This window comes from Myotis yumanensis, unplaced genomic scaffold (assembly GCF_028538775.1).
Source record: "Myotis yumanensis isolate MYYU_CA2020_CCGP unplaced genomic scaffold, mMyoYum1.0.hap1 SCAF_5, whole genome shotgun sequence".
Taxonomy (NCBI): Eukaryota; Metazoa; Chordata; class Mammalia; order Chiroptera; family Vespertilionidae; genus Myotis; species Myotis yumanensis.
The window spans coordinates 80211656-80232142 of record NW_027223756.1 but is presented as its reverse complement, the minus strand read 5'-3'; the positions used below and the strand labels follow the sequence as shown (position 1 = coordinate 80232142).

General features: G+C 51.7%; 3 protein-coding genes across 13 annotated transcripts in view; 1 reads left to right on the top strand and 2 right to left on the bottom strand.

The window, feature by feature from the left end:
* Window positions 1-13009, top strand: part of RANBP3 (RAN binding protein 3) — a 62291-nt gene extending 49282 nt beyond the window's left edge. For 9 of the 10 annotated variants that reach the window (XM_070415916.1, XM_070415915.1, XM_070415913.1 and 6 more), the window contains 9 exons: window positions 883-1002; window positions 2833-2936; window positions 3343-3421; window positions 4755-4857; window positions 5412-5521; window positions 7985-8105; window positions 10504-10646; window positions 11033-11216; window positions 11386-13009. In XM_070415916.1, coding sequence (XP_070272017.1) covers window positions 883-1002; window positions 2833-2936; window positions 3343-3421; window positions 4755-4857; window positions 5412-5521; window positions 7985-8105; window positions 10504-10646; window positions 11033-11216; window positions 11386-11429 — 1008 coding nt within the window. In that variant the 3' untranslated portion in view covers window positions 11430-13009. The other variant, XM_070415912.1, reaches the window with a different exon arrangement.
* On the bottom strand, window positions 12887-14583 carry CAPS (calcyphosine). Of its 2 annotated transcripts, XM_070415924.1 has the most exons (5): window positions 14483-14581; window positions 14300-14406; window positions 14048-14225; window positions 13642-13848; window positions 12887-13566 (listed from the first exon to the last, which is right to left on the bottom strand). In XM_070415924.1, exons 2-5 carry the CDS (start codon window positions 14380-14382, stop codon window positions 13465-13467), a joined length of 570 nt encoding a protein of 189 aa, XP_070272025.1. In that variant the 5' UTR covers window positions 14383-14406; window positions 14483-14581; the 3' UTR covers window positions 12887-13464. The 2 variants fall into 2 exon arrangements, with proteins under 2 accessions (XP_070272025.1, XP_070272024.1); XM_070415923.1 differs by having other exon boundaries at window positions 12887-13848; window positions 14483-14583.
* A 1108-nt stretch (window positions 14584-15691) lies between these two features.
* VMAC (vimentin type intermediate filament associated coiled-coil protein) lies at window positions 15692-20474 on the bottom strand. Its single transcript, XM_070415925.1, has 2 exons — window positions 20176-20474; window positions 15692-18540 (listed from the first exon to the last, which is right to left on the bottom strand). The coding sequence occupies exons 1-2, from the start codon at window positions 20364-20366 to the stop codon at window positions 18222-18224; spliced, it is 510 nt and encodes a 169-aa protein (XP_070272026.1). The 5' UTR covers window positions 20367-20474; the 3' UTR covers window positions 15692-18221.
* Window positions 20475-20487: the final 13 nt, after the last annotated feature.

Here is a 20487-nt window from a genome sequence, read left to right as displayed (position 1 = left end):
TTCCACATGTCCTGGGGCAGCGTTTCTGCTAGCGTGAAACTAGCCTTTGAGCCTTGGGGAACCACAGGGACCAGAGGGATGGCTTTCATTAATGAGATCCTTGCACCATTTTGTGGGGACAAATGTCTTCCCTCCCTGTTTTCATACCCCAGCGACTCTGGGGATTCGTACACGTGTGCTCTTTTAAATGCCTGGGGAGTCAGCTCAGAAATTGTTTGTTTTTAAAAGACATCCTTTATGGTTCTGGAATTATATAGGCCAGAAGCATCTGTTTACCAGTAGTGCTGCAGAGCAGCTGGGAAACAGGCATTTCATGAAGCACCTGCTCTTGGGGTTAACAGACAGATTTGGAATCCAAATTGCAATACTGCACCTTGCCTCAGACGCAAGCCAGACTGCGTCTGTGTGCCTTTGCCCTCGGCCACTTCAGCAGATAAGTTGCTGCCAGAGGTTCTCTATCCTCTGCCTCCCTCATCCTCACCCTCACCCCCCATAGGTGTTCAGGCTCAAATGGTGAAAATGATCATCTACAGTTCTATTTTGAAACATCTATGAGGTCCCCCCCACCTTCACCCCAGTTAATGGAATTGGAAATAGAAATTGTTTTTGTAACATATGCTTCATGGAACTTTGGTAGCTGGGTCTCAGGGAAGTCAGCTGCACATCTCTGCACCAGAGGGAGACCAAAAGTGACCCCACTGTCCTGTCCTCCCCATGTTCCTGGCTGCCTCACTTTTCCGATTGGTTCTAGCCCCTCCTCGGATGTTCCTCAGCCCAGGGACCCTCGTCAAGGGACATGCAATTGTGCTATAAGATGATTCAGCTTGCTCATCAGGGCTAACATGTCCCTTCTTTACAGTTGTCATTGTTCTGTTTAACTAGGAGAAAGAGCCCCAGAAAAATGAGTCTAGCAGTACTTCTGAGGAGGACAGCTGTGAGAAAAAAGAGCAAGTTGCACAGCAAGCGTTTGTATTTGGGCAGAACTTGAGGGACAGAGTTAAGGTATGTACTCAGAGGGCTGGGGGAGCCGATGAACTCAGGGATTGATCTCTGTATGCCTCTCACTAGGTTCGAGAACAGGAATTGCTTCTGAAGGGTGGGGCAGACACAGAGGCTGTGTTGTGAAGTGGTCCTGTGACTCTCAGCACGGCCGGCAGCTGCTTGTTGTGCATGTTTCCCATACTCTGCTGCTCAGCCACCCAGGCTGCCTGCCATCCCTCCATCCTCAGTGGGACTCAGCGGTGGCTCCTGACTACAGGGGACAAAGGGGCAACCAGTGCGAGGTTTTTGTTTTCTTCAGGGTTTTTTATCTCAACACTAGCAGCATTCAGACCAGATTGTGTTTAGTTGTTGGAAGCATGACCTACTCACCACTGTGGGTTGTTGAGCAGCATCCCTGGTCCCCACCCTCTAGATACCAGGCGTATACCCTCTCAGTTGTGACAACCACACATGCCCCCAAGTAGTGCTGAATGTTCCCCACGGGACCAGATTGCTCCCGACAGAACCATCATCTTATTTTCAAAAGTAGGGCAGGTGGGAAGATTGTTTTCTCTCGCACAGGAGCAACAGTATCTGTCACCTCGGGTGGGTCCAGTCTGGGGACTGAGTTGGGGTGGGGGCATCTGGCAGTGGCAGGGGTCTCAGCTCTGCACCCTCTGTGCTAGCACTTCAGAAAGACTAGAGTGAGCAGCACTACATTTTGCAGCCACAGATATGGAATGTTCTTCTGTGCCATTTCCAGCAGCTCACCTGGCAGGAATCTCCTTTAGAGAACTGAGAGGCAGTGTCAGTGGCCATGTCTGGGGACATCTGTGGTTGTCACACTAGGGGGAAGGTACTCCTGGCATCGAGTGGGTAGGGGCCGGGGATGCTGCTCAACACCCCCCAGTGCCCAGGACGATCCAGCCCCAATGTCAGTGATGCTGAGGATGAGAGACTCGGAAATAAGGAAACAAAAGTCACCACATAGAAAACATGCCACCTGTGTTCTCCTGTGGTGTCACTGTCCAAGAGAAGCACAGATGCCCCAGGAGACAAAAATAAGTGTTGATGGTCACATGACTTTAGCCAAAATAATGCGTTCCTTGGGGACTGCTCCCTCCGGGAAGAGGAAAGTGAAGGAGCAGCCTTGAAATCTACCAGCCCTGGGGGCGGTGTCTGGCCATCCATCTAGTTGAGTCTGCTCCTCAAGTTCAGGGCAATGCTACCTTGACATGGGGGCAGGGCCAGTGTCTCCTAGAGACCCGGGGCTCATGTGGTCTCTGAGGTCTTGGTCACATCCCACCTTCTCCACAGAGGGTGACTCCAGGCCATGGTCTCCTAGCTCCTCTGAGCTCAGGCTTCCTCGCTCACAGGACCAAGTCCATCCTTCCACCCCTCAGGCTGCCCAGGAGTAGTGCGTTAGGTCACATATGTGATGGACAGACAGGGCAGCTGGCATCAATGAAGCCCTCAAACAACAGTGTTTTATGTTCTTAATAAACCCCTTAAAACACCAGATTTATAAGTGTTCTGTGATCTCGGAACAGAAGTGATGAAAATGCTAACAAGATGCCAACCTGAGTGCATTTTTTATTTTGTTTTTTTAAAACAAGGTAGAAAAGGTCCACTAACATTTTATGAATTGTTTTTGTACCTTAACTGTGAAAAGCAAAAAGTTCTGGAGTTGATTACAGCGCCAGCACCCAGTGCTCACACACAAGCCCCTGCATGCACATTGATGGGATTTGCATGTTGAGCTGTGCCACACGGCGGAGGGATTGTGCAGCCAGGCCAAGCTGTAGAGGTCCAGAATGTGTGTTCTCTGAGTATAGTGTTTCTGTTTCCCAGTTAATAAATGAAAACACTGAAGCAGCTGACGTGGAAAATGCCGGACACCCCAGTTCAGAAACGCCAACCGCGACCAACTATTTCCTTCAATATATCAGCTCCAGGTATGTGTGTGAGGCCCTGTGTCCAGCCTCAGAGGCGCTCAGGTCATTCATCCACCTTGTCTGTGGCCCAGAGAGGAGACAGAACCCAGACCAGGAGCCAGCCTGGTCCTTCCCTGGGGGGCAGGATGGAGGGGAAGGAGAGAATCCTCCAGAATTCCAGTTGCTTCCTAGTCCCATTCTTCTTTCCCACTTGGCACAGCTGTGGAAGGGCCAGGACAATGGACTTTGATGGACAACTTTGAGGCAGGACCTGAGTTCTGTGGGGTTGTCCAGCCCAGCTCTCAGAGTGACTTCTATCACCAGGACCTTGTGCCCAGAACAGAACCCAGTGGGCCGGTGGCAGCTCAGCTGCCTCTTGTTACCCACCAGGTTCTGCCCCTGAATTCACAGTCCATCTTCTTTTCAGTTTAGAGAACTCGACCAATAGTGCCGATGCCACCAGCAACAAATTTGTATTTGGCCAGAACATGAGCGAGCGCGTATTGGTGAGTGGCCCCTATGGGGACTCTTCTTCCTGGGGCCCAGAAGGTTTTTAGAACTCCCCAGCCCAGGTCAAAGGAATGTGAGTGTGGCTGCCACGTTGTCTCTTGGAAAATTAGGATGATTTCAGTTGCAAGTAAGAATGAAGACTCAGCTTAAAGTCAGGGGCAGGGTTATTTGCTCTCCAGGAGCCAGTGTTCCATTTCCAGTCTTTCCTCATTCTAAGACAGGTGTCCTGAGGCACAGGCCATGCTTTCCTTGTGAAGTCTGGCTACAGGTACAGCCATCAGACCAGTCCTTGGCTGCACGCTGCTGGGGCCCACCAGAGCCACTTCTGGAGCCAACAATGGTTCTCCCACCTGCCAATGAGGCTGCGGCACAAGGGGGGGGGGGGGGGGGGGGGGGACAGGTCTGGTGGCCTCAGAGGGACCCTGTGTCCCATGTACTCCCGACACATCACAGCCAGGGTTGGGTTCTGGAATTGTTTACGTGCTTCCTTACTTCATCCCTTTTTTAAAAAAATATACATTTTATTGATTTTTTACAGAGAGGAAGGGAGAGAGATAGAGAGCTAGAAACATCGATGAAAGAGAAACATTGATCAACTGCCTCCTGCACATCTCCCACTGGGGATGTGCCCGCAACCCAGGTACATGCCCTTGACCGGAATCGAACCTGGGACCTTTCAGTCCGCAGACCAATGCTCTATCCGCTGAACCAAACCGGTTTCGGCCCTTTTTTTCCCCTGATCAAATGGGCACAGCCCTTCTGTGTCCATTGTCAGTGTGGCTACAGAGCTGTTTTGGGTCCAACCAATTCTGCCCATGTTTGTCTCAGAATACATTACATTAAAAAGCCCTCTGCTTTTTTCTCAAGCATCAGTACTGTCCATTTCCTGCTAAAATGAAATAGTCAAAGAACTACCTCACACAAAGGTGAACTCTGCAGCCCAAAGTAATGTCAGCTGGTGGCACATATCTCCCGGCAGTGCCATGAGAGGCCCCATTGGGGGGCTCCAAGGGCAGTTCATGCATGATGCCCCTTTTGTGTTAGGTTTTAACACCAAATGATGCTTGAAAATTATTGTGTGGTTTTTGGAATGGAGGTGTGGTGAGTATGGCTGGGACATAGCCCATGGGGAAGGGCTATGTAGGTCTGTCTGCCAGGTCTGGGAGGGTCCGCAAAGCTGCAGAGGAGGAGCTGTGGGCAGAAAGCAGCCCTCTACCCAGCAGGGAAGTTCTGAGAGCTGCTGCCGGGCCAAGGGACTTACTGTTCCATAGTGGTTGACCCACCAGGATCGCCCAAATGCCTTTCCCATGTGCCTTTGTTTCCCTGCAGAGCCCACCCAAATTAAATGAGGTCACTTCAGATGCCAACAGGGAGAACTCAGCTGTCGAGTCTGGGTCCGAGTCTTCATCCCAGGAGGCCACCCCTGAGAAAGGTACGTCGCAACACTATTGCCTCATAGGAGGGGGGTACCAAGTGACAGGACACTGTCCATCCACGTGCCAGCCTGGGAGGGATGTAGGGATCAACTCAACATAGCAGTAATAACCTCATGAACCAGCCACTGGGACAGAGCCAGAAAGCCATGGGCACTGGTTTTCAGTGAACAAAACGGGGACATGTTCATCTATAAACAGTTAGGCCCAGGCCCGTGGTGCTATATGGTGACTTGGGGGTAGGATGGTTGAGATGGTTGTAGCCCTCTCCCTTCACACCCTGAAGCAGCAGAAGGAGTTTTCTTCCGTGCCCTCTTCGAGGTCTGCCCCCTACTGAGTGGGGAATAGAAAACCCATAGCCATGCCAGCAGCTCCCAGCTGGCCTCCCATACAGATCCCGAGGCTGACCTACTTGGCATATTTTGGGGTCCACTCCATGTCCCATGGGTAGCTGGTACCCTTGAAACCAAGCCAACCCTTTGCCTCCTATGCAGTATACTCTCCCCCAACCAAGTAAATAGTAGTCAGTGTCATTTAGCTAATAACATTGCAGAGTCCCTGGCCGAATCGGCAGCCGCCTACACCAAGGCAACAGCGCGGAAGTGTTTGTTGGAAAAAGTGGAAGTTATCACCGGGGAGGAGGCAGAGAGCAACGTGTTACAGGTAAGGTGGGCCTCTTGGCTCTTAGGTGGAATGTTATGGCCTGAAGCTTCTTTGTGCGTTTGAGGGTCCAGCCCCCAACGGGTCAACCCACATTCTCCAAGCACATCGGGGAGAGACTTCCCCTGGAAGTGACAGAGAGGCCTGAGTACCATCTTTAGGATCTTGTTGGTGGGGCTTTTGTTGAAAGTTTAACCAACTCTAAGGGTCTTCTTATATTGCTTTGTTTTACAACGAAAGAATTCTGTTTTGAAACATTCTCATAGTTTAGGGCAGTGGTCGGCAAACTGCGGCTCTCGAGCCACATGTGGCTCTTTGGCCCCTTGAGTGTGGCTCTTCCACAAAATACCGACTTCTGCGCATGGGCCACGAAGTTTCAATCACAATGTATGTGCGTGCCCGCATGTGGTATTTTGTGGAAAAGCCACACTCAAGGGGCCAAAGAGCCACATGTGGCTCGCGAGCCGCAGTTTGCCGACCACTGGTTTAGGGAATTACACGACTGTTGTAACTTCTCTTAATATCCAGAGTTATAGCTGTGGTTATTTTGTCCCACTGGCACCTTGTCTTGTTTGATTAGAGGGAAAAAATCATAGCTGCAGCCCAAACTTCACCCTACTCTTTCCCTGTCAGCATTTTCCTTCCTAGTCTGGGGCAACATGTCCAGGTCTCTGTGCCTGTTATCTGCTTTTCACACATATGTATGTGTTTATAAACTATACATACATAGTATAGAGAGGGTTTTTATTTTGTTTTGTTTTGTTTTGTTTTTAAATGTATTTTATTGATTTTTTTACAGAGAGGAAGGGAGAGGAATAGAGAGTTAGAAATAACAATCAGCTGCTTCCTGCACACCCCGCACTGGGGATGTCCCTGCAACCAAGGCACATGCCCTTGACTGGAATCGAACCTGGGACCCTTCAGTCCGCAGGCCAACGCTCCATCCACTGAGCTAAACCGGTTAGGGCAATATAGAGAGGGTTTTAATGCAGGTTTTAGTGGTACTTCTTTCCCCACTCAACTTTGTTTTTTTTAATCTATCCATGTTAAGAGATATTGACATGATGATCTGCAAACTTTTTCTGTAAAGAATCACTTATGGTCCCTGTTGATAGCCTTTTTTAATATAACAGCTTTATTGAGATGTAGTGCACACACAAAGAAATTTACCCTTTTAAAGCATACAATTTGGTGGTGTTTAGTATATTGACACAGATATGCAACTGTCACTATTATCTAATTTAGAACATTTTTGTCCTCCAAAAAGAAACATTGTGCCCATTAGCAGTCACTCCCCATTCCTCTCCCTCACCCCCAGGCAATCACGAATCCACTTCCTGTCTCTGTGGTGTTGCCTATACTGGACATTTCACATAAATGAAATCACATACTTTGTGGCCTTTTGTGTCTGGCTGCTCTCACTGAGCATCATGTATTCAAGGTCCATCCATGTTATAGTGTGTGTCAGTGCTTCACTCCTTTTCATAGCTCAATAATATTCCATCGTGTTGAAGGACATTTAGGTAGTTTCCACTTCTTAACTATTACAGAATTCTGCTGCTATGAACATTTGTGTGCAAGTTCTTGTGTGAAAATCTATTTCATTCCTCTTGGGTGGATACTTAAAAGTGTCATTGCTGGACCATGTAGTCACTTCATGTTTAACTTTTTCTTCTGTTTTTTTAAATACGAGAAAAACATTGATGAGAGAGAACCATCTATTGGCTGCTTCCAACATGCCCCCTACTGGGGATCCAGCCCTCAACCTGGGCATGTGCCCTGATGGGGAATAGAACCAGCGACTTCTCAGTGCATGGGACAATACTCAACCAACTGAGCCACACTAGCCAGGGCAACCTTTTTTTTTTTTTAATCCTCACCCAAGGAAATTTTTCATTGATATTTTTTATTTTATTTTTTTTTTTAGAGAGAAGGAAAGGAAGAGGGAGAGAGAAATATCAATGTGAGAAAGAAGGTTGCCTCCTGCACACGCCCCAACTGGGGATCAAGCCCGCTACCTAGTCATGTGCCCTGACCAGGAATCAAACCCGTGACCTTTCAGTGTACGGAATGATGTTCCAGCCAACTGAGCCACACTGCCCCAGGGCCATATTTACTATTTTGAGGAACTGTATGAGGCTTCTGGTTTATCCACATCCTCTCCAGTGCCTGTTATTATCTGTCTTTTTGGTTGTAGCCATCCTAGTGGGTGTGAAGTGATATCTCGTGGTTTTGATTTTCATTTCCTTAATTTTTAAAATATCCCTCTAAAAGTATAAAATCCACTTTAGTTTGAAGGCAGAATAGAAAACTGGCCAAAGGTCAGATGTGGGCCCGTAGTTTGTTGACCCTGGTAGTATATGAGAATTAAATGGAGGCTCCCAGGTATCCCGCCCCGCCCCCCCCATAGTGGCATCTACCCAGCTAGGGTCCCTTGCTCACCCAGAGGGCTGCCCTGTGTTCCAGATCCAGTGTAAGCTGTTTGTCTTTGACAAGACCTCGCAGTCTTGGGTGGAGAGAGGCCGGGGACTGCTGAGACTCAACGACATGGCATCGGCTGACGATGGGACATTACAGTCCCGACTAGGTGAGCTGTGGGAGGGCCTGGATCGGTGCAGAGTTCCCAAGGCAGTAAAGGGCAAGGTCCCAGCTTGGCCCCTTGACCCAAGGAGCAGGGGAGCAGGTCCTCACGGGAGAACCCAGGTACCCACACCCTGAGGCCTGACCCGGAGGATCCAGCTGCCAGCCCTTCCATGACTTCCCTCTTTCTGAGTGTGAAAGTGAGATAAAAGTATTTAGCAATTTTTAAACTTGTTTTCTGATCATGAAAGTGTCAGTTATTTTATGGTAGGATGGAAAAAGAAAAAAATCAACTGCAGTCTCTTGATAAAGAGAAATCTCTGCTAATAACATGTTGGTCCACTCCTGTTCTGTGGGTTTTTTCTTAAGGAAATGGGGTAATTTTATATTCTGTTCTTTTCACTCACTATTTTGTGAACATGCTCCTGTGTCATTAAATTTTCCTTAAAAACATGACTTTGGGAAAACTAATATATTCTGTTGAAAAATGAATGTATGTCACCATTTCCCTATTGATGGACATGTAGTTTGTCCCTAATTTTTCTGAGTATCATAAATGGTGCTCCTGGGCTGTCTACACATGACTCTTATTCTCAGAAGTATGTTGATTACAAAGATGGATTGAGGGGGTATATACACATACATATATGCATGTTTGAAGAGAATCAGCATGTTCATTTGTCTATGTTGTGAAATATGTATGTTCACTTTTTTTGTTGTCTTCCCACACAAAAATTGCCCTCCAGCCTTTACAGAAACAGCTATTCATGACCCAGTAGTAGCTTACGTTGCATCCTTTCAGAATTGTCTCAGAGATTAGAACAGGGATGAAAAGGGTCCTTCTGTTGGGCACCGTTCTTTTTCCCCCATGGATGTCCCCTCCATTCCTTTTTCATTTTTTCTCAGGGAAATGTTCAAATGTATGTGGACAGAGAGAGCACAGTATTTGCAGCCCCACAGCTCATCACCCACCTCCTCAGGCAGCAGCATGGTTGCATTACGCCCTCCCCTCCCTCATTGAGATCCCTTTACTTTCACCCCACACAGCCTTTTACCTTGTCACAGACCTTCCCTCTGAGCCCATCTGAACTGCTCCACTGCCTCAAAGATGGGCACTTTGGGCTTGCGAGGCCAGGCTTAGAGGACACAAGGAGATTTGGTGAGTTGAGGCCCAGGACCCCACAGACCTCCCCAAGTTGGCCCAAGCTGCTCCCCGTCCTGTGTGGCCATCTGGATGGGATGACACCTTTTAATCCTCACCAGGTTGTTCTAATGGGGAGAGCTGGGCTGGCTGGCTGGGCTCTGACAAATTGGGCAGGCTGACTATGGCATTGGGTCTGCTGCAGGGAGACCTGGGGGTGTCACATGTATGTCCAGAGAGGAAAGGTCTGTGCCCAGTTTTTCTTTGACATATGTTTCCTTCACTCTGTCTTTATCTCCTTCCTGTTGGAAGCTCTGAGCACAAGTTAGCCTCAATCCTTTTTCTAAGAAAACCTCAGGGACTTGGCCTGTGAGTGGGGGACAGTGAAGAGGTCTTGACTTTTATGTGACATGTGTCACATAAAGTGTGAGTGTCGGCGATTTCACTAAGCTTCTTCGTGAAGTCACTTCTTTGCTGTTATTTTAGCAATAAAGGTCAACAGAAAGCGCCTCCCTAGTTCTCTTCAGCTCTGCACCCTGGGCGCCCGCCTAGGGCAGGATTGTCCAGGGGGTGGGCGGGGGTGAGACCCGCAAGCCACCTGGTGCACACAAGCCCCTCCAGGAAGCCCATTGCTGGTGTGAACTTCAGGGAGCACTGGGCCCAGGCCCACAGTGCCACGGGGCAGAGGTGGCCACGGAATCTGAAGAGCCTTGCAGAGTAGGGAGGGGGGTGTGGCGGGGGCGGAGGACAAAGTTAAATCAAGAAGCAGAAACTTGGAGACCACAGTTTACCTAATTAAGGGTGTAAAAGTGTTTACCTAATTAAGGATGTAAAAGTGCTTTTGTTTTCAAAGGTTATTGTTGGTGAGATTAAAACAATTAATTGAAACTAAAAAATAAAGAAGTGTGAGTGTCCCCTGTGTGCAGCCCACAAATGTCCCTATCTGGCCCCACCTCCCTACAGTTCTCCTCCTGCTTCTGCCTAATCACCCCCTTCCCCAAGGAAGCCCCCATCCTGGCACATGCTGGCCTCTGACCCCGCCAGTGGCATTGGTGGTTCTGGGCCCCGGAAGCCAGGTGGTGGTGCCAGGCCAGCCCCAGCATGTGTGGCTGTTGCTCAGTGGACAGGTGGATGACTTTCGCGGACCTTGGGAGAGTCATGGGATTTCACTGTTGGGGTTTGCTTTCCTTCCAGTTTGTGTCTGTTCTAGCTGGTTGTTGGGCGGCGGGTGGGAACCAGGGCTGAGTGGCCTTGTTGGTTGCAGTGATGCGGACCCAGGGTAGCCTGCGGCTGATCCTCAACACCAAGCTGTGGGCTCAGATGCAGATTGACAAGGCCAGTGAGAAGAGCATTCGCATCACAGCCATGGATACCGAGGACCAGGGCGTGAAGGTCTTCCTGATCTCGGTGAGCAGCCCCCCAGACAGGCTAGGCTGCCCAAACCCAAACAGCCCCCCTCCCTCGGACCAGGGCAGCAACCCCGAGCTGCCACAGGAGGGAAGCTTCTTGGCACATGCTGGCAGTCACCACAGGGCTAGATCGAGAGTGCCCCTGTGCGGGAGCACTCAGCACTGCTCTGAGAGCATGGCCCTAGAGAGCAAGGAGGCCTCTAGTTGGGCCCCACCCCCAAAATGAGACGCAGGAATGCCACTGTCACTTGAGGGCTGACCCAACCACAGGCTCTGGGAGCACTTGGAGGGATGGGCCCTGGGCTCTGGGAGCTTTGGGCTGTGAGCCCAGGGAGCGCTTTCCCCATGAAGCCTCATAATCAGGACTTCCTCTGCCTCCCCCAGGCCAGCTCCAAGGACACGGGCCAGCTATATGCCGCCCTGCACCACCGCATCCTGGCCCTGCGCAGCCGCGTGGAGCAGGAACAGGAGACCAGAACACCTGCCCCCGAGCCTGGTGTGGCCCCATCCAATGAAGATGACAGTGACGATGACGACGTCCTAGCTCCGTCAGGGGCCACAGGAGGCGGTGAGCCAGCAGTCCCTGCCCTGGAGGGCACAAGGGGGCTGGTTTCCTAGATCCCCTCTCATCCATTGCCGTTGGCCCGAGGGTGACATCTTGGTGTGGAAGCCTGACCCCGGGGGCTGGGGTGCCTTCCAGAGTGGGGACCTGATGGCGAGGCCACTGCTTCCCACAGGCGCTGACAACGAAGGGGACGGGCAGACAGCTGGGAGCACATAGCGCCGGGAGCTGGCCACCCAGGAGCCTGCTGCTTTGTCCGTCTGTCCACCCACCCGCCCGCCCCTCTCCGGCTGTGTCGAGGTGCGGGCCCCGGGAACCACACTCCCCGCTGGGTTGGCCACAGTCCGGATCCGCAAGGCCCGTTCAGAAGCAGACTTGGGAACTGCCTGAATGTGGTTTGGGACACGAGACCTCATCATATTGATGAGCAAAACAAAAAGAACATTTCTTCCCTCCCTCCTTTGAATTGAAATGGCACATTAAGACTTGTCACGGCTTCTCACTGGGACTGGGATGCCTGGTTTCTTCACCCCTCTCATGCCGCCGCCATACCTGTGGGTTTCTGCCACGTGCCCAGGCTACCAGGTCTGCTCCCACAAGTGTAAACACTGGTCCTGCTGGATATTCTGCTAACTACTATCTTTATCTCCCCTTCCCCACCTTCTGATTTGGGGTATATGTTTTTAGGTTTCTTTTCCCCCAAGGCGCTTTTTTTTTTTTTTTTTGGTTTCTTAGATTAAGATGCTCCTGCATATTGAGCAGGCACAGCTCCAATGTCCTCGTTCTCCCTATGGTCATGGCTTGTGTGCTGGGGCCTTACTGGGGAGCTTGGGGTGCTCTGAAGGCTCCCACTTGTTCCCCACCTGGGGCTCCTCCAAGCTATGAAGTGGTGTTGAGGGGTAGGCCTCATACCTAGAGAGAGCTTATCTAGAAAAGGGTCACTGGATCTAGGAGGGTATGAGGGGGCTGGTTTCTTAGATCCCCTCTCACCCATTCCCGTTGCCCAGAGAGTGATGTCTTGTTATGGAGACCTGGCCCTATCGGATGGGGTGCTTTCCAGAGTGGGGACTTGACAGGCCACTGCTTCCCACAGGAGCTGACAAAGAAGTGGATATGCATTGCATAGCGCCCCTCCCCTCTTGCTTGTCCCCGTCACGTGGGTCACCCACCATCAGACACCCAGGCACACACCTGCTTTCTACTGTTGGCCATTCCTTGCCCAGCCCTGGATGTCACCATCCCCAAGACCATCCAGGGCCAGGGGCCTCCATAACAGGCAGATGGGGTCCCTAAGCAGGGCCTCTGAGGAGTGGCAGGGGACTGGTTCCAGACTACAGACTGCTGTCCCAACACTCGCAGCACACACGGGAGCGGGTGCTTGTGCCCACCCCAGGGAAGGCCAGGACCCCAGGTGGGCACCGCTTCCCTTGCAAAGAAGGTCCCTGTTCACAGGGCCCTGGGGGATTTTAGAAGAAATGATCCAGCCCACTCATAGGGAGAAGGCCTGGTCTCCACAGCTGTGCCACCCACACCTTGGGTTGACTGTTTGCAGCCTGAGCCATGGGAAGACACCAAAGCCCTTCCACCCCTCCTCCCACCCCCAGCAGATCTGGCTACATTTCTCTGCTTTAAGCCTTAGCCAACTAGTGACAAGTAAAACCAGATAATGCCCATGTGTTTTGGAACATTTATGTAAGATTGTCATATGAAATGTATTTGGGAACTACATTAAAACTTTTAACTAAACCCCTGGCCTCCTGTGTGCCCCAGGGGCCTCAGGAAGCCTGAGGGCCTGGCCAGGAGTGACCTCTGCCTCCCAAGGTAAGGCTCCTCCAGCAGCCTGCTGCCCTGGGCCCCTACCCCACACTCCACGCCTTCCAACACCTGCCACTTCAGTGCAGAGCCTACCTTCATAGAAGAGCCATTTGCTTCCCTCCCCACACCCATATCTCATCCAGGGGCCTCCTGGCTTCCCAGGAACCATGAAGGAGGGACAGGATGGGAATTCTAACAAAGTCAAGGATTAACTGAGCAGAACAGGGTGACGGGTGGGGGTGGGCATCTACAGTGGCCTAATGCGGGGGGTGGGGGGGGGGGGGCGGGGGGCTCAGACCTGGTCCAACCAGTTCTGCAGCCTCAATCCTCCTGCTCCCCTCCAGCCCCCACAGCTGGGGCTGCCCAGCTGGGGCGGGGGCGGGGGGAGGGAGCATGGTGGAGTCCTATGCTACAGTGGTGCCAGCTGAGTGCATGCTGCTCACAGTCGCCAGGCACTGGTCATCATGGCCACAAACTCCTCATCCGTGTCCATGGAAGCGCTCACACCACTGTAATAGTCCTGGAATTCAGCCAGGGTGACCTGGGGGCAGACAGGTTCTAAGTAGGGATGGAAATCTAGGGCAGGAGGAGCTAGGGAGACCCCATAGGCACCTACCTGCCCATCCTTCTCAGAGGAATCAAAGTTGTCCAGGAAGCGGCGGAGCACCTCCTCCTCAGTCCACTCCCCACTCTGCACCTTGGGGTGGGCGTGGCAGCTATACACCCCCCGAAGGTCATCCACGGTCACCACACCATCCCCACTGCGGTCCAGCTTGGAGAATGCAGCTGCAATGACTGCCTCCCGGGCCTGGGACATGGGGGGCTGAAGGAGGGCAAGTGATGACTAAGAGACTCCAACCCCTCCAGGCATAGAGTGCAGAGCGCAGGGGATCCCTGAGTCTCTTAGTGATGAATTCCTGGGTGTCCGGTGTCTGCTGACACAGGTAATCCCACTGAGAGCTCAGCACACCCCTTCCCCCCAGCTGGGTGAAGGGATCTGCCCCCAGTTAGCCCAGCCTTACCCGGAGTGCCCTCAGGAACTCCTCCAGGTCCAGCGTCCCACTGCCGTCACGGTCCCATCGCCTGCACACACCCTCTGCCTCAGCCATGTCCAGCGCCAGCCCCAGCTCAGCCAAGCCCTGCTGAAGCTCCCTCGCATCCAGGGATCGGCTCCTGTCCTGGTCCAGGCGGCGGAAAAACCTAGGGGCAAGGGCCGCAGTTGGAGAGTGATCCCTGGGGCCAAGTGGTCAGGAACGGGTGAGGGGACAGCTCACCTGGCTAGGCCCTGGATGCCAGAGGCCCCTCGGGACAGGCACTGTTCCCGGAGCCTCTCCACAGTGGCGTCCACTGTATCCATGTTAGGTTCAGGCTCTCTGGGCAGCTGGATGAGACAGAGGTTAAGTGGGTTGCCTGCTCGGCTGGCCATGCTACAAGCTGGGTGCCCCCTACTCACTTACCTGGCCTTGTCTGTCCTGGAGTCCTCAGATGGCCACTCCACTGGCTCCTGCCTGGTTTGTCCTGTGTTGGCAGTGCGTTCTGCCCGGTAGGATTGTTGCTAAGGGACAGTGGCTCTGGAGACTGGGAGGGGCCCCAGCTGTAACCCCGACTGTGCCGAATGGCAGGGCCAGGAGGGACAGAGCAGTGCTGTCATTGGCAGCCCCATCGACCCATTGTGCTGCTCCCTACCCTGCAATGCTCAGGTCTGGGATAGAGCCAGGCCCAGACCAGGGTGGGAGGTGGGAGTCTTTCTGACCACAATGAGGGGCAGGCCACAGGTCTGCAAGGACCACCGTGTCCTGGATGGAGGGAGGCTCAAGGCCCAATTCCTATGTGACCTGAGGCAGAGCCCCTCTCCTCTCTGGACTTTACTGACCCCTATGCCTTTTCACAGGGCAGCAGCCAAAGCTCCTGAGGGATTTGAGTTTAAAAGGGCTGGTGGCGGCCCAACCCATGTCCAATGGGAGGTCCTGAGACCAGTGCTAGCTGAGCCAGGGCACAGCAGAATTAAGTTGGACAAAGTTCCTAGTAGTTATTGAGAGGCCAGTCATGGTGTTTTGTTGTATGGGTCTTTTGGTGGTTGGTTTTCAGTTCTCAGACATCACTTGGTGGGCTTGCTCGTGACAAGCTGGTGAGCCAGGAGGCTGCGGTACCAAATAGAGAAGTGGTCCTGACCCCTGACATAATCCAAGAGGAACCAAGGCCACCATCACAGAAGGCCTTCGATCCAGATTTTGGACATCGTTGCCAACAGAGCATTACACCAACCAGCAGGATCCAAAAGGACATTGGGATTCCCAAGGACTTAAAATGTGGGCCCTCGCCCTGGCCGGTGTTTCTCTGTGGTTAGAGTCAGCCCACGAAACAAAGGGTCACGGGTTCGATTACCTGTCAAGGGCACATGCCTGGGTTGCAGATTCCATCCTGGCCCCAGTTGGGGCATGTGCAGGGGGCAACCAATCAATGTGTCTCTCACATCGATGTTTCTTTCCCCCTCCCTCCCTTCTACTCTCTAAGAAAAAAAAAATCAATGGAAAAAATATTCTCAAAGATAGGATTAATAAAAAATAATGAGTCCCCCTTTGGGGGCCTCCAGGCTTTGCTCTCTGCACAATGGTATGTGGTCAGGAATTCCTGACCCAGTGCTGCAAGTCAAGCCACAGCTGATGTCACAGCTCAGTGGCTTGCTGCAGCCCGGCATGCTTTGGGCAGAGAAATACTGCATTGTGTTTCTTAATGAGTGTTGCATCGGTCTTTTCCCTATGGAAAACGCAGTCTAATCACAGTTAGTATAGTTCTGTTGGACATCTGTAACAGAATCAGAATTTCAACAGTAACTTCCAAAAATGGGTAGGGGTGGCTGCAAACAAAGATTAGACACTGTTGTGTGTGTAAAAGTGCCTGTGGTACAAGCTCCTGTGACTGCAACAAGCCCTCACCCAGCAGGGCCCCACCCTAGACCAGGGACCACACAGTGGCCACCTCTCCAGCCCCCCATACCTGGAAAAAATGAGGAAGGACCAGGCTGACAAATCACCTGTTTATTCTTGAGCTCACACAGGCCCCAGCCTGCCTTCCCTCATACAAACAGCCCCCCTTTCTTATTCATCCAGAGGAGAAAATGGGGATATTGTTATATGCTGAGGGGTCAGTGTTAGATGCCAGGCAGACAACAGGAACCATCCTGAGGACGGGATGGGTGCCAACCTTTCTAACTGGAACAGGCCCTGCCCCACTGCAGTTCCCAGTATGACAGTTTCCTGAGTAAGGAGGTGGGAAACGGCGCAGGCTGGGCTGAGAAGAGCACAAGGTTCCCTGGTTTGATAAGCAAAACTCCCTGAATGGCTCTGGCCAAGAGGGCAGTGTAGAAAAAAGGAGTTAAAAAATAGATTCTCTAGGGACTATAAAAAAGGAACCAGCTGCTTACTACAGAAGCTAGACTGGAGGGGTTTTACCTGAAGTGCTGGGGACTCCCAACTCCCTTCAGGGCCCACAGACCCATCCTGTTCCTACAGGGGTATTAATGTAGAACAAAAGCCCTGCCTTCATGCAGCTTACACTCTGATGGTAAAAGCTTCTATAAAGAAAAAATAGCCCTGGCAGACTTGGCTCAGTGGATAGAGGCTCGGCCTGTGGACTAAAGGGTCCGGGTTTGATTCCAGTCAAGGGCACATGTCTAGGTTTCGGGCTCAATCCCTAATAGAGGGTGTGCATGAGGCAGCCGATCAATGATTCTCTCATCATTGATGTTTCTCTCTCTCCTCTCCCTCTTCCTTCCTCTCTGAAATCAATAAAAATATATTTTTAAAGAAAAAAGAAATGCAATGGTAATGGCAGGGGGTGGGGAGGAATGACTTCAGGTAGTCAGGGAAGGCCTTTCTGAGGAGGTGAAATTTGAGCAAAAACCTAAGTGACAAGGAACCTGTCATGTGACACCTGGGGGAAGAGCATTCTAGGCAGAGGGAGCAGCCAGTGTAAAGGCCTTGAGGCAGCACATTATCAAGAAAAGGTTAAGAGCCCTAACCGGTTTGGCTTAGTGGATAGAGCATCGGCCTGTGGACTCAAGGGTCCCAGGTTCGATTCCAGTCAAGGGCATATGCCTTGGTTGTGGGCACATACCCAGTAGGGAGTGTGCAGGAGGCAGCTGACCGTTGTTTCTCTCTCATCGGTGTTTCTAACTCTCTATCCCTCTCCCGTCCTCTCTGTAAAAAATCAATAAAATATCTTTAAAAAAAAAAAAAGGTTAAGGGAGGCCTGAGTTTTCTAGGACAGCACAGCCTGGCTGCCAGCATCGCACATGCCCTACACGCACTGCCTTCTGAGTTAAAGGTTGAGGGAAGGACAGAGTTGGGGCAGGGGGGTGTCTAGGATCTGTCTTCAAAATAATTAATACAAAATAGCATGAAGCGTGAAGCTCTTAATTCTAGTCTGGGGGCCATGTGGCTCGACTAGAGCGTTGTCCCATGCACCAAAAAGTTGTGGGTTTAATTTCCCTCAGCACATACCTAGGTTGTGGGTTCGATCCCCAGTCAGGGTGTGTACGGAAAACGGATTGATGTTTTTCTCTCACATTGGTATTTTGCTGTCTCCCTTCTCCTCTCTCTAGAACATCAATAGGTATGTCCTTGAGTTGGAAAATAATAAAAATAATTCTGGTTTGAGATGGAGTAAGAAAAAGCTCTATCCTGGGATGAAGGATGCTTCAGGATGAAAGAAAATCTGGACAGGGAAAAGGGGAGAAGAAACAGTCTAATAACCTGGAACTTGATGCCATCTGCCTCCACCAGAGGTCTCAAACTCATGCTTCGGGGCCTGGACATCTGGCCCTAAGAGAGGTGAAAGGGCTAATTAAAAAACTCACACTGTGGCTAAAGAGGGTATCCTGGGTTCAGTTCCAGGCAGGCATGGGCAAGTCTAAAGCCAGAAACCAGGTTTTTGTGTGTAAATGTTGCCAATTTTTCAATAAGGATAATTGATTCAAGGTTTTCTTTTTAAAAAAATTTGGGCTAAACATTTTCATTTGCCTGCAGGCTGATCATTTGACTTTTTAGCAGGTCTGATGCTTGGAAAGTACTATGGCTCTGCCGTGGGGTTCCCCCTGGGACACTGGTGACACCCCCACCCTTGAGTACCCCCACAGCAGTGGAAAAGTCTCCACAGGCACCCTCTGTCTCCATTCTGGAATCTGTGCTCTGGGACTCACACAGTGGTCCCAAACACTGCTGACTGGAGGTGGTCCCTGTCCCCTTCCTCCTCAGTGTTGTTGGCAAGGAGCAAACTGGGCGCACCAGAGAGTGGGTGGCCAGGGTCACTGGCTGGTAGGGGACCCAGGCGCTCGGCCTCAGCAAGGGCTGCCAGCAGCCCAGCCAGGGGTGGTCGCTGGCGGCATATGTCCTGCAGCAGCTCGGCCCGGGGCTGCAGCTGCCTGATGAGCTTGTCCCTCTGGTGCACGGCCGCCTGCAGGCTGTGGACAGTGGCCTCGGAGGTCAGCAGCTGCTCCTGCAGAGCGGCGATCTCGCTGGCAGGAAGACAGAACTCGGTAGTAACAGTACTGAAGGGCCAGAGAGCAGATGCTCTTCTCCCTTCTGATCTCGGGCTCCCCACCATCAGGATAAAGGCCATATTCCTTACCACTGCTTCACGGCCTCCCCTTAAGGACTGAACAGTTATGTCCTTCCCAAGTTCATAAGTTGAATCCCTACATTCCAGTGTGATATTTGAAGGTGGGGGCCTTTGGAAGCTAAGGTTAGATGAGGTCATGAGGGTAGGATCCTCGTGATGGAATTAGTGCTCTTATAAGGAGAGAGACCAGACAGCTCTCTCCCTCTCCTTCTCTCTCTCCTCTGTGAGGACACAATGAGATGACCAAGAAGTCCTCACCAGGAACTGAATTTGCTGGTACTTTGATCTTGGACTTTGCAGCCTCCAGAACAGTGATAAATGTCTATTGTTTAAGCCACCCAGCCTGAATAAACTCATGTCTCCTCCTAGCTCTTCCTGCAGTTACCTCTTTCCCTCCATCTTTTCCTATTTGTTGTTCAGCTTAGTTGGCTCCTCCTCTAGGAAGCATTCCCTCTGGATCCCCTCAGAACCATGTGTGCACCTCCATCACAACCTCTGATCATCCCATGTTGTAACTACCTAGTGATGTGTCTGCCTAAGGGCAGAGCTGTATAGATGTGCCCTAATACCCAGCACAGTGTCTGGCACATAGTAGGTGGCTTAGTAAAGATGAATTAATCCATCCAGCTCTGAATTGTTTCTCACCTGGGCCCCAGTATCTCCCCTGTGCACTTGTCTCATCCCTTTCAATTCTCAGGTGCTAGAGGGACTCTTCAAAAACTTCTGATAGTCCTAGCTGGTTTGGCTCAGTGGATAGAGCATGGGCCTGCAAACTGAAGGGTCCCGGGTTCAGTTCTGGTTAAGGGCACATGCCTGGGTTGTGGGCTTGATCCCCAGTAGGGGGCGTGCAGGAGGCAGCCAATCAATGCTTCTCTCTCATTGATGTTTCTATTCCTCCCTCTCCCTCTCTGAAATCAATAAAAATATATTTAAAAAAAAAAAACCTTCTGGTAGCTGTAGCTGATTTGGCTCAGTGGATAGAGGATTGGCCCTCGGACTAACAGGTCCTGGGTTCGATTCCAGCCAAGGTCAAGGGCACATATCTTGGTTGCAGGCTGGAGCCCCATTGGGGCACCTGCGGGAGGAAACCAGTCGATATGTCTCTCACATTGATGTTCCTCTGTCTCTCCCCCTTCCCTTCCATTCTCTCTAAAAATAAATGGGAAAATATCCCTGGGTGAGGATTAGCAAAAAGCAAAACAAAACACAAATTTCTGATCATATCCTCTTCTGTTCAAGAACCTGCCATGGCTCCCAAAATCTGCTCAAAGAAGTAGGTGAACTCTGCACCATTCAGTACCAGCTGCTTTTACTTTGTGCAAAACTTTTAAGTTAAAAACTCCACACACTTGTGTGACATTTCTTTACATGCTGATGACTAAGTCAAATGTTTTGGTGTTTGTTTTTTCAACCCCTCCGGTAGTACAGCCTCCAGTGAATGAATTCGGTTCCCCTGCCAGCGCTCCCTTCCAATCTCGACTCCGCCTCCGCCCACCTCCTAGAAGTTCACCTGGCGGGCCCCGGGCCTCACCGGTCCTTGGCGCGGCCCAGTTCGTCCAGGGCAGCGCGCAGCTGCTCGTCGTGGTGGGCCAGGCGCTCGGCCTGGGAGCGCACCGTGCGCTCCGCCGCGTTCAGCCGCGCCTCCAGCTCCGCGGCGCGCCGGTGTACGGCCGCCAGGTGCGCGTTCGCCTCGCGGATCTGTAGGGGCGGCGGCGCGGACATGGCCCCAGCGGTGGTCCAGGCCCGGCCACGCCCCTGGGCCGCCTGGAACCCGTGTCCGCCCGCGGATGGACCACGCCCCAAAGGCCCACGCAGGACCACGGGGCGATTGGCCGCAGCCGAC